Genomic DNA, 13,426 nt, shown 5'->3' on the forward strand with positions numbered 1-13,426 from the left:
TCGTAGGACGGATACCCAAGCCCCCTGAGCTCCCTGCACCCCGGCCGCTGCCGGCAGAGAGGAACAACAGCTCTTCCTCCAGTTCCACCAGTTCCGAGGAAGGTGGTGGGGATGATGGAGTCCGTGATAAGATAGAGATGTTCAACAAAAAGGCAGAGAGACAGAAAAAGAGAGAAAGACCTTCGGAGGAGGAGGATGAGGAAGAGGGAAAGAAGACAGCTGCAGCCTATCCAACGGCGGCAGACAGGAGGGGTAGTTCTTCCTCGTCAAGTTCTGAAGAGGGCGACGGAGTCCACGATAAGATAGAGAAGTTCAACAAAAAGGCAGAAAGGCAGGATTCTGAAAAGAAAGAAAGTTGTTTTTCGGAGGATGAGGAAGAGGGGAAGAAGAGGCCTGGATCTCATCCGCCAGCGGCAGAGAGGAGGGGTAGTTCTTCCTCAGCAAGTTCTGAAGAGGGCAATGGAGTCCATGATAAGATAGAGAAGTTCAACAAAGAGGAGGAAAGGCAAGATGCTGAAAAGAGAGAACATTCATCTTCGGAGGATGAGGAAGAGGGGGAGGAGAGGGAGAAGAAGATGAGTGACCTGATGGGGGACAGGAAGTCGCCCCCACGGCAGAACGACAGATCCAGGAGGTCGTCCTCGTCGTCCAGTTCCTCCTCTGCCTCTTCTGCTGGAGCTGAGAAGAAACCCGCGGCAGATTCTGGACCTACAATCACACTCTTTGTTAAGGTAGGAACTTTGGACATGCTTGGATGGTAGATGATAGTTTTGATGACTTGGACATCTTTGGTCATGGTCGAGAAATGGTTTGTGTTCAAGAGTGTATATGCACGAGTGTGTGTGTGTGTGTGTGTGTGTGTGTGTGTGTGTGTGTGTGTGTGTGTGTGTGTGTGTGTGTGTGTGTGTGTGTGTGTGTGTGTGTGTGTGTGTGTGTGTGTGTAGGTGCATGAACAGTCTGATATCAGAATGGAAGTTTCCCTCACAGGGTTATATTCGGGAAGGTCCATAAAAGTCTTTGTAAGAATGAACAGACACATTAAACTGCATGTATGACAACTTGTCACTAGAGGGCCCTCTGCTTATGAACCCGTTTTCAAGGTTATCAACGTACGATAGTGATTTTGTCTGTGTGTGTGTGTGTGTGTGTGTATGTGTGTGTGTGTGCGTGTGTGTGTGTGTGTGTGCGTGCGCGTGTGCGCCAGGGGGGTGGGGTGCATCTTGTTCTAAATATAAAATGAACTGCCAAGAATGTTCTGACTAAGACTTGGGATAGCTGGGGAGAGTGCTCTAAGCATGGCCATGTGAATTTTCAGTGTGTGTGTGTGTGTGTGTGTGTGTGTGTGTGTGTGTGTGTGTGTGCGTGTGTGTGTGTGTGTGTGTGTGTGTGTGTGTGTGTGCGTGCGTACTCTTGTGCGTGTCAGTATGTACAAACACACACACACACACACACACATCTAAACCCACTCCTACTCACTTTTATTGTGTACTTCAAATCCACTATCGAATACCATTCGAAAGTCCACCTTATCTGGTGTATTGCAGAGTCGGCACTTTACGACGACCTGGACCGCAGCATAACGTTATCGCTGAAATGCTCCTCAAAAGACTTTCTATATTGTGTTAAGAAGGAGGCGTAACGCGAGGCTTGCTGTGTCGCCACGGCGACGTACAGCTCTCAGCAAAATAAACCAAAGCTAAAACTTCCATAGCTGATAAAAATGGCCTTTATGACGTTGAAGTTTCTAAATGTTCGTCAGCACAAACGTACTTTAACCAAAGTCGGAATAATGACAAAGCATGTTGTGGGCGACTGTGCTTATATGCCGATGACTTGGCCCTATATATAGAGGAATCTCCGAGAACAGTCATGATATCTTGGGATTTATATCGTCAGTCTGAATATGTCAAACACAGCGTCTTGACGTCCAAAGTGCGGCAGTTCGATCATAATCACAAGTTACATAATAACGCATCAAAGATAACATCAGGGGTGTTCGTAGACGTGGTTTTATGGTTGGTTGTGGTTGGACGGTGTAGTACCAAGAGTCCAGGACCTAAGGTTGCAGCGTTTTAATTTGCCTCCACTCCGTGAAACTCTGAACTGATTGTGCGACGCGACTCTTTCATTTTCGAAATTCACCCAATTCTCCATTCTGGGATGTAGGATGTTGGGAACGAAGGACGATCACGTCCAAGGGTTAAGTCAGTTGAGAATCAGGGGGACTTTGGTTAGGTTTCGTTACCATTGTCTTTGCAATTGATTTATAATTCCAAGGCTGAGTCAGTTCATTCACACCTACGTGCACAAAGGGTCTTCTTGGCGTACACTACAGTGTAATCATCTGATAATGACGGGGCAGCATGGCTTTTTTTGGTGTGTGTTTTTGAGCTGTTTCATGGTTTCTACGGCACCGCCTGCTGTAGCGAACCGATTCAACAATCCCCATCAAACAAAATTCTAAGTTCTCGTTGAAACGGTACTTGGCAAAAAGGAACGTAATGATCATCTGCCACGCTCATCGTGGCATAAAACCATTTCTTCAAACTCGTTCTGCCTTTTTGCGAACAGGTCAAACTACAGTTATAGGAAAATCCTCCTAAGAACATTTGGTTGAGCTGTTGTTGCATTCACATTTGCTCTCCATTATGGACGCCAGCTCGATAGATAGTTTGGTTTCCTTGTAAGGGGTTTGGCGCTTACTTTTTATCACGAGGAACACAGCTGAAAAATGAAGGAGTGCATAAAGAACTTAGAAGTGCATAGAGGGGCGCAATGAAGATTTATTACATGTAAATGTGATTTTTCCTTATACAAAGAGATTAGAAGAAGAAGAAACGGGGAGACATTTACAAGCAAAATGATGTAATTTATTTGAATACAAAAAGTACACTTGGTTTTTAATTATTTCTTTTTCTGCTTCAACTGTGTTTAATAATTAGGATTATTTACAGTTTAAACGGCTTTAAACTATAAACAGTATGAACAACCTCTATAATAAATAGTTTTTAGTTCCAAACGCCAAAAAATGTCTGCACAGTCCGTCTAGACACAAAAACTCTTGTATATTTTATTAATGAATTGATTTAATTATTAATACAATAACAAGCAACCAGACGGCTTTAAAACAATGTAATAGATATAGAAATCTACATTTTTGGAGAAACTCACAAAAGCTGAAATTGTTAATAATTGACACTTGATGTTGCCTTTTCAAAGATGGGAGCCTGCATGTCCCAGAGGAGGTTGTGGCTATTCAGCAGGTTCATCTTTTGGCATAGAGATGATTTTTTTACCTAACCAGACTTCCAAGCCAACTTTTCACTGAAGAAATGCCGGCCGGCGTTCACAGTCAATGCGAGTGATCCCCCAAATATGGTGGCTTGCTCCAGTAATGTGACATCAGCTTCACATTCCCTATTCGCTCCTAAATACATTTTACATTTTGCACACGTCTATTTTTAGTCGCAAATGAGAGTGAAACTCTTACACTGTCAGGCCCGACCTGTTTATCACTGGTTGCCGTGGTGTTGGCGATGTGTGAGGCTCCACTAATTGACACGCCCTCATTTTCTGTTTGGAGACAAAATATACTGGGGTGGGAAGAAGATGAAGAAGAAGGAGGAGGAGGAGGAAGAGGAGGAGGAGGAGGAGAAGAAGAAGAAGAAAAAGAAAAAGAAGAACAAGAAGAACCACTTCAATAACCCCCATGGGGAAAGTTGTCCTCTGCATTTGATCCATCCTAGCTATTAACAAGCAATGGGACCAAAACTAGTTCGAGTTTAATGCCTTCGCCATTGGCAACAGTGTGTCTGGGAGGTATCCAGGGCTGCCCTAGGTATCAAGGATGGGAGGAAACTAGAGAACCTGAGGGGAAACCATCTAGAACATAAGGAGAATATTCAACCTCCACACAGAGGGGCCAGGTCGGGCTCGGTCCCATAACCTTGTTGCCTGAAGGTAGCAGAGCTAGCAGTCCAGTCGTTCCAGTCATTCCAGTCAGCCCAGCTGCACGTTTTTGTTCATTCGTATGAGCTGTCGGGGCCGCTAACGTCTTGTTGGGGGCCACCAACCACCCTGGAGCCGGCCTTGAGAGGGATCCTGACTGATTCCATGCCCCGCTCTTGCCCTCCTCTTCCATTCCATTCTTCTCCTGTGCTCTCCTCCCTGCCCTGCCCTTCCCTGACACTCCCCTCACCTCGTCACTTCTTCGGTCGGTCAAACCCTGTATGCCCGCCCTCCCTCCCTCCCTCCCTCCTTTCCCAGAACACCCCCCATTAACCCTAGGGTTATTTTTGGCCATTGCACTTGCACTGTCCACTGGGCGGGCGGGGTATAAATTCAGCTTGCACTCAAATTGTCCAGTGCATGCACACACACACACACACACACACACACACCCACACACACACCCACACACACACACTTTCTCCTGGGGACTGAGTTTTCCTGTGCCACTATGGGACCAGGTCATCCTTAGTGGGGGCTGGTGTAAACGGAGCCCGGGGTTTACGCGCCAAGCAAGTGCCACAGGTGCGTGCAGACACACACACACGCACACACACATACACACACACACACGCACGCGTGCACACACACACACAAACTCATACAAGCACACTTGTGGGGACTTAAATACGCAATCAAGGGAAGGCTGTTCCTCCTGAACATGACGGATATTGCAGCTGAAGAAGATAAAGACCCAGATATCGAGCTATTCGTCAAGGTGCGTGTGTGTGTGTGTGTGTGTGTGTGTGTGTGTGTGTGTGTGTGTGTGTGTGTGTGTGTGTGTGTGTGCACTTGAGATCTCCAGACATTAAGTGGATTGGGCAGGTATGAACAAGAGAAATTAGTTTCTATTTAGAATAAAGTGTGTATGTGTATGAGTGAGCCTTACAGTGTGTGTGTGTGTGTGTGTGTGTGTGTGTGTGTGTGTGTGTGTGTGTGTGTGTGTGTGTGTGTGTGTGTGTGTGTGTGTGTGTGTGTGTGTGTGTGTGTGTGTGTGTGTGCGGTTTATGAACAGTCTCTCATTAATGCATGTGCAAGCTATGTTGCTTTTGTTTGTTTTGTTTTGTTGTGTCCGGAGGATTGCAGCAACCTGACACCCATGGATGAGAGCAATCTCTCTCTCCGTCTCTTTATTTCTCTCCCTCTCTTTATCTCTCTCTCTCTCTTTATCTCCTGAATAATTACTTGGGGTTTGGCACAATTGTTTGTGTCCGTGTGTGTTTACCCAAATGCTATACAATTACCATAATTAAACTATTGGACCATCTAACTTGCTGACCTGTACATAAAAGGCTGGAAGTTACTGTGGACACTCTAAAGGAAACTGTTACTGTGTGTATCCATATATTGTTTGTTTTCTTTTAATATATGGAAATATGTGTGTTTTTCTATTATACTCAAGAAAGTGTCCAAGCTGAAATGAATTCAGTTTCAAGGCTGAAAATACTGTCTGTGCCCAAGTGAAACAATTCATATGCCAATGATATAGTATATTTCCCCAAAAATATAGATGGATAGCTCGATGAATGGATAGATAGATGGATAGATTGATAGATAGATAGATAGATGGATGGATGGATAGATAGATAGATAGATGGATGGATGGATGGATGGATAGATGGATGGATAGACAGATAGATAGATAGACAGACAGACAGACAGATAGACCGATAGATTGATAAATAGATAGATAGATAGATAGAAAGATGGATAGATGGATAGATAGATAGAGTATGTAAAACATTCTCTATTTTTCAGTAACAAATAAGGTACAACACAGAGAAATGAGCCAAGCCACATTGGGTTGGGGTTCAATTTCCCGCGGAAAAGATAGAAAATGTATCAGTTTGACGCAAAAAAAACAAACCAATTTAATAAAAAAAAAATTAATATCTTAAAAAGAAAGAATATTTCCGGATTAAACAAACCAACAAACCAACAAACCAACAAACCAACAAACAACCCTGGCGACATTAGAAAGTCGAGACAGAGTCGATATATATTGAAACTCTTCATCTTCCCTTTCGGGGAAAAGTGGCTTTAGCGCCAGAACCTTCGCACCTTCCAGGGACGGAGGGACCGCGCTGAGCGCTCGGGAGGAGCCGGCGCGGCTGTGTCCGCGTGTCTGCGTCCAGCGGAGCGGCAAATGGAAGGAGCGTGGATTATTCATGCCGCCCCTGGTGTCTCGTTACGGTGTTTGCTTGCAGTGGTGCACACGCCCGCAGCACACCTGTGTGTGTGTGTGTGCGTGTGTGTGCGTGCGTGCGTGCGTGCGTGCGTGTTGTTTTGGAAAGTGTCCGCGTCTGCAGGCGTTTGTATCTGAGCGATTGTCTTTTAACGAGGTTGTCATTAGTCCATCACGCTTTGCATTCATGTACGTGCGTGTGTGTGTGTGTGTGTGTGTGTGTGTGTGCGTGCGTGTGCGTGCGTGCGTGCGTGTGTGTGTGTGCGGTGCAGGCGGGGAGCGACGGGGAGACCATCGGGAACTGTCCGTTCTCGCAGCGTCTCTTCATGATCCTGTGGCTGAAGGGAGTTGCCTTCAACGTCACCACCGTCGATCTGAAAAGGTACCGTGACGTCACGGAGATGGACGGGAAAAACACGCGAAACGCCGTCTCATCCGAGTTCGGGGAGATGACGAGTGAGGCGTCCTCACATCAATACAACAACTGTGACGTGACAAACGTTCTCTCCATTTAAAGAACAGTGAGACAAGATTCGCAAACGATTCGTTCGTACTGAACTAATCTTTGAAACGACTCAGAACAGTTCGTTCGTTTGTTTCCTTCGCGACAGGAAAGAATGACAGAGGAATAAATTAAAATGAGGGGAAAATCATTTTGACAGAGGTTCAGTATTTTTGTGATTCCCACTCTCTCGGAGAGGTCTTCTGCCACCCACGCTGGCACATCATCCCCCGATTGAAATTATTTGCCCGAACAGCGATGATTTTGTAAAATCGTTATATTCCACAATCATCATGTTTTCATTCAAAATTTGAGGGGAATTTGAAACCAATTTTAGAAATGTTAAAAAAATATTTGTATTAATTATTATAATATTATTGTTATAATTATTATTATTATTATTGTTATAATAATAATAATAATTATTATTATTATTATTATTATTATTATTATTATTATTATTATTTATTATAATAAATAAAATGAAAATAAGCTTGGTTGCCAGCAGTTGGGTTAAATGTCTTGAATCTTGAAATGCTGTGTTCCAGTGTTCCAATGTCAATAGATGAGATCCTCTGCCATAGGTGGACACATATTATTATTATAGGGTTATACTTTACTGGTATAATGGTATACAATGAACAAAAAAGGACAAATTGTTTCACAAATTCATCGTGGCCTAAAATTCGATGCTGGCCACAGGCGCTGACCACGCCCGTTGTTGTGTCCCGCTCCAGGAAGCCGTTGGACCTCCACAACTTGGCTCCAGGAACCCACCCGCCCTTCCTGACTTTCGAGGGCGATGTCCGCACCGACGTCAACAAGATCGAGGAGTACCTGGAGGAGATGCTGCCTCCGCCCAAGTACGATAAGATAAGATAAGATAAGATAACAAGTACGATAAGGATAAAAAAAGAAAAGCCGTAAGTATCCTACAGCATCTCTTCATGATGCTGTGGCTGAAGGGAGTTGTCTTCAACGTCACCACCGTCGATCTGAAGAGGTAAATCTTTTAGAAGTGGTTGCAGAGTTGGCAACCGTTGTTATGAGTGCCCCGCGAATGCAAGAGACGCAAATGCACAGAGAGACACGCCCAATACGTTTACACAATAAAAAGAAGACACACACGCACACACACACAATCAAACACATAATAAGGCGAAAAATGCTGCGGTGTGCGTCCTTCCACTCCAGGTATCCCAAACTGGCAGCAAGGAACCATGAATCCAACACAGCAGGAAATGACATCTTCTCCAAGTTCTCTGCCTACGTGAAAAACACAAAACCAGAGAACCACAAAGGTCAGTGGGATTAGATCTCTGCAATCAATGTGTGTGTGTGAAGGTTCTATGTATTTATCGATGCATGTGTGTCTTTATGTGTACATACATTATCTGTATATGTAAATATTTTTGGCATATATATACTGTGTGCGTGTGTGCGCGCGCATACATACAGCAGATGCTGTGGCATTGTGACATCTTTCAGCGAGTCCCTTTTCCAATTACATTTTCAGTGATGGCGTTTCAGTATGGCGGCCAGAATGCATGCTTAATTTTGTGTGTGTCTGTGTGTGTGTGTGTGTGTGTGTGTGTGTGTGACCGAGAGTGAGAGAGAAAGCGAAAAAGATTCCATGTATTTATCCATGCATGTGTGTCTTTATGTGTACATACATTATCTGTGTATGAAAATGTATTTTTTACGTATACTGTATATACTGTGTGTGTGTGTGTGTGTGTGTGTGTCTGTGTGTTTGTGTGTGCGTTAGGATTTTCGCACCTGTACTTTTGTTGACATACTCTCATCCGCATGTGTTGTCGCATGTGTATGCATATGAATGTGTGTCGTGTGTGTGTGAGGCTGCATGCGAAAAAAAACACCGCCTCGAAAAACCCACGGTGTACTCTGTGCTCGCGCCCCCTCGTCAGCGCTGGAGAAGAGCTTGAACAAAGCCCTGGCCAAGCTGGACCAGTACCTGCTGAGCCCCCTGCCGGAGGAGGTCCAGGAGGGAAGCCACGTCTCCGACCGAGGCTCCGCCCGAAAGTTCCTGGACGGCGACCTTCTTACACTGGCCGACTGCAACCTGCTGCCAAAACTGCACGTGGTCAAGGTAAACCCGGCGTCACATGTGAGCAGCCAAACGCTCGACTCTCTCTCAAGACTCCATTCTTGACGAGTGGGATTTTTTCCGACTCTTCGCTCCTTTGATTTGGTCGGTCCGGGTGGCTGTGTTTACCGGGTTGAGAAATGGGACGGACGAACGACTCTTTCTCCGGAGTTCCTCCTAACTCCTGACTCGCTTAAAAGATGTGTTCGCTACGGACAAATCGTTAACGAGTCGTGCGTCACTAGTTTGGTGAGGTTGACTCGGCGGCCATCAAGGGTAACGTGCTGCTGAGATCTGGGTTTCATTCTCGTCTCAGTACATATACATGGAATTTGCACGTTGTCACATGATGCCAAACCTAAAGACATACGGTGTTTTTTGCTGAATGGTCCCCAGGTTTGAAGGTGTATTGCGGTGTATGTACACACCTAACGCTGGGAACCGTGCAGCATTGCAAATAATACTTTGGGGCATTTTTCCCTCTTGATCTTCAGGTGGTCGCCAAGAAATACCGCAACTATGACATCCCGGAAGAATTCCGGGGGCTGTGGCGTTACCTCGGCAACGCCTACAGCCGGGACGAGTTCACGCACACGTGTGCCGCGGACGGCGAGATCGAGCTGGCCTACGAGGACGTCGCAAAGAGGCTCGGCAAGTGACGGGCTCCGGTCGCCATCCCAGGATACTCGCCCCGACTTTGGCCCTTTATGGCCAACCCAGTTAGAAAATGTATCACAATAAAACTATGGTACGTGGGTTATAAAAAAACAACCACTGATTATTAACCTAGACCTTTGGCTGGGTGCGGGATGTGCGTTGGCGGTGGGCAGATTATCTTATTGTTAATGCATGGAACAGGTGATACTGGAGGTGGACTTCTCTCTTCTCTTTCATCGAGGAGTCAATATGTTATATCAAATATCTCAATTGAATCTCTCTTTAGTCTCGCGTTGCGCCTAAGACATAAGATTTAGGACAGGGGGTTTCCCCAAACGAAAATAGTAACTTTGCTGCGGGCTCCCTCGTTAACCCTTAGGGGGCGGCAGAGCCCAGTTTGAGAACCCCGATCCAGGAGATTTTCATCTAAAGGTGATTAAAATGCTTTTTAAGGAACGACGAAGCTACTTTCATCTTGAGGATATTGAAATTGAATATTAAAAAAAAATGGGTTTTTTTTCAAAAGTATTGGCCTATAAATTTACTGCAGCTTAAACTATGTCAGATATTCGAGCCGATGCTCCAGAAGTTTTATTTTTTACACATTTTTATGTTTAATAGTGATAATTTAATAATGGTATTTAAATATTTAAGTATCTCTACAATTTGTTTTTATTTTGAAAAGTGCTAATGGATGCGAGTGATTATTTTATGGTAAGGTGAGGAGGGTTGCTCAGCCAAAGTCATGTGTTTGGTATGAAAGGAATGCTGCTGAAATGTCCTGCTTGTTGAAATATTTAATCAGAAATATTACGTGAACCATTAATACTTTGGGTAGGATGATGTATGTTAATGAAGAGTTCATTTTTGTTCGTCCTCGTTAATCAGAATAAACTCATATATATATACTATAGGTTGATTTGACAAGCAACAAAGGTCGGCAAGCCTATTTTAAGCCAAATTGAAATCCCCAAAATATTATTGGGAATTGCATACTACCAATCTAATCAATCATTATGAACAAAAAAAAAGACTTTTTAATAAATGATTTGTTCACTAAAAGGCACTTAAGAAAAAAAAATCGACTTTTCATCAGCATCCAGATCTGTGTACAGTAAGACAAATTATATAAATGGGATCAATATGAATGTTTGGGGGAGAAATAGATGATTTTGCCAGACAATTCTCATGGATTTTGAGTTATTGTGATAGAAATCATGCAATACATAACAAGGCATCACCATCGTGTTTGTAAATGAATCGAACTCCTCTTTGCTCATGTACGTTTGTGATGATTTCAACCGTGAACAAATCGAGTGTATACATCTTATTTGAATAATAAATCTATTTTCTCAGAGATTGAGCTGGGTTGGGCTCATTTGTGTCTCAGCGTCTCATTTATCATGTCCGCATCATCATCATCAGCAGCAGCATCATCATCATCATCAAGTTTGGTGTGGTGGAAGTTTGTCGCGGTGGGTGCTCAAAAGTTGCGTCAAAATGCAATTTGATGCATTCATTCGTTTGAACCAGCAGAGGGTAGTGTCCACAACTTCATCAGCACAAAACCAGCAGGGCACGCTGTACTTCTCTTTACCTCGTTTCACCTGCGTGACACACGCACGCACAAGCGGTAACACACTATTGTAAAGACGTCCGTTTCTTTCATTCCTGGGTACTTGCCGGTGCAGATTAAAATACTGGATAATTTCAAGATTAAAAGTACTTTTAAGATCAAAATACTGACATTTTGAGTTCGAATAATAAGGAAATGACTTTGGACTGCTGCCACATGTGATGCAGAACAGGTTGGCGTGAGGGCTGCGGTTATCCGTGTAACCGGTATTACACGGTGTTCGGGCTTCCACCGACGACATTACTTGTCCACCGTCGTTTTGCTTCTTTTTGTTTTTTGTATAGAAATAAAACCCATGTAGTTCATATTCGCGTATCGGCGCCAACGTTCATCAAATTAAAAAAAAACAAAAAAACAGCCATTTGTAAAGTGCTCAGCGTGTTGTCAATAGTTAGTCTGACGCTAAGTGAAAGTGGAAGTGAGTACGCGCAGCGGAGTGGCAGCACAGTCCGCTCGTCAATGGGGGAGAGGAGGGCGGGCGACGGGAGACCCTAGATCAGGTATGGATCGGGACCCGTCTCACTTCATCCGTAATTAGAGCCTGTGCACTCCGCGCAGGAAAATCCCCGCTGTAAAATGTGCTGCCGTGCGTCTATTAACCGGCGGGAAGCGTTCCTCACCGTGGCACCCCCAAGGTTTTGAAGTTTTTATCGCTGCATTTTCTTAGTACAAGCACCCAGTACTGACATCCCTACGTTATTGTCCAGTTGTGGTATGCATATTCATGATTCATATAATAATAATAATAATAATAATGATGATGCTTAAATAGAGCTCCAGGCAGAAATGCACGGGCTTCAGGTCGGTCGCGCTGGTCCCGCGAAACGCAGCATTATCACCTCCCATCGGGCGGATTTACAAGTTCCGAGTTGCCGCGGAACGCAGCATCAATTCAAAATACATTTTTGTACGAGTTCCCCCGGAACGCAGCATCTGCTCCTGCCCGACCCGGCGCGAAGCAACCAATAGTGCGAGCTGGACACCCAATAATAATAATAATAATAATAATACTAATAATAATACTGATAATAATACTACTGATAATTATCTATCCATCTATGTTGTTGTTTCTTGTCTTGTATATCTAGTATGTATGTATGTATGTATGAATGCATTCATTATTGATATATGTTTTATTTCTCTTGGAATTGTGTCCGCCCTCCGTCCATCATCGTGGCCGTAGCTTGTTTCACTCCCCTGAAGAATTATGTGCTTTTTGTTGTTGTTGTTGTTGTTTATTTGCGTTTTTCGTCCGTGGTGTAAAGCCGCAGACCGTCTCTCAGGCGCCTGCTCCTCTGCAAAAGTGGGCGGAGCGAACAGGGAAGACGGAGGCCGTGCTGACGTAAGGTTCGACTTTTTTTTTTTTTCCAGGATTCTGTTCCTGACGAGTGACTCAATAATAAAAATAATAATAATAAAAAAAAGGAGCAAACGCTGAGCGACGCTGAACAATGGCGGAAAAGGGCGGTTGGGCTCCATTTTATTCTTTTATTGTGTCCTGTCGTAATGATTCGGCCTCGCCAATGCGCATCAGTCTGGAATCCCTGAGGTCATTCTCAGCTGGGACGTCACGAGGAGCGAAATGTCTCGCAATTGGACAGACCAACAACCAATCAGGTCGACGGGACGTGTGACGTGGCGCTGAGCGAGCGAGTTGGCGAATTCGACGTTGAAACTTTGGAAACACGAGCTGCGACAATGATTTATTGAGGCGCCATGAAAACGCTGCACAAACAATGACAACGCTGCACAAACAATGAAAACGCTGCACAAACAATGAAAACGCTGCACAAACAATGACAACGCTGCACAAACAATGAAAACTCTGCACAACAATGACGTCAAAGTGTAAATCACTCACGTTCAAGGAGAATCCTGCTCTTTTTTTTCCCCACACGTGAACTAATTAGTCCTACTCCTCCCCGGTGACGTTGAGCGAGCAAGTCAAAGATTGTCCGAGCGGACGAAACTAACGAAAGAAAGAAAGAAAGAAAGAAAGAAAGAACGAACGAACGAACAACTCTCTGTCGCTCAGCGAACAGAGCGACTCCAGGCTCCCGAGTCATGTCGAACATTCGTTCGCGCCGAGCGATTCGTCCACGAGTCCGGCATCGCCACAAGGCTGGAGCGCCAGTCGCACCAGTCTGACCAGCCGCAGCGCCGCGCCGCGCCGCGCCGTACCCCCCCGCTCTTTGGATTTTAACCCCGGGATAACATACGGACCGAACCGCAGGAAAAAGGTGAGACGCGACGGCATACACGGCCGCTCTCTGTTACCCATCTCCGCGGCTTATAGACGCGGATCCGAGCCGGGGTGTGCTGCGCCCCCCC

General features: G+C 44.9%; 1 protein-coding gene across 3 annotated transcripts; it reads left to right on the top strand.

Moving 5' to 3' along the window:
• The first annotated feature begins 4,393 nt into the window (after positions 1-4,393).
• On the top strand, positions 4,394-10,822 carry LOC307247876 (chloride intracellular channel protein 5-like). Of its 3 annotated transcripts, none has more exons than XM_080024011.1 (6): positions 4,394-4,533; positions 6,466-6,575; positions 7,433-7,558; positions 7,890-7,996; positions 8,624-8,805; positions 9,297-10,822. In XM_080024011.1, the coding sequence occupies exons 2-6, from the start codon at positions 6,520-6,522 to the stop codon at positions 9,459-9,461; spliced, it is 636 nt and encodes a 211-aa protein (XP_079880137.1). In that variant the 5' UTR covers positions 4,394-4,533; positions 6,466-6,519; the 3' UTR covers positions 9,462-10,822. The 3 variants fall into 3 exon arrangements, with proteins under 3 accessions (XP_079880137.1, XP_079880136.1, XP_079880138.1); XM_080024010.1 differs by having other exon boundaries at positions 4,398-4,726; XM_080024012.1 differs by lacking the exon at positions 4,394-4,533 and adding an exon at positions 4,799-4,833.
• The last annotated feature ends 2,604 nt before the right edge of the window (positions 10,823-13,426 follow it).

Source organism: Zeus faber (genome assembly GCF_960531495.2).
Source record: "Zeus faber genome assembly, chromosome: 2".
NCBI classification, from domain to species: domain Eukaryota; kingdom Metazoa; phylum Chordata; class Actinopteri; order Zeiformes; family Zeidae; genus Zeus; species Zeus faber.

What these genes read in the sequence shown, in the direction of transcription:
- LOC307247876 (XM_080024010.1), top strand. Translation starts at nt 4,670, where the DNA reads ATGACGGATATTGCAGCTGAAGAAGATAAAGACCCAGATATCGAGCTA. An exon ending in AAAACCAGAGAACCACAAAG is followed by an intron (nt 7,997 to 8,623) that starts GTCAGTGGGATT and finishes CCCCCTCGTCAG; the next exon opens with CGCTGGAGAAGAGCTTGAAC. An exon ending in CAAAACTGCACGTGGTCAAG is followed by an intron (nt 8,806 to 9,296) that starts GTAAACCCGGCG and finishes CTTGATCTTCAG; the next exon opens with GTGGTCGCCAAGAAATACCG.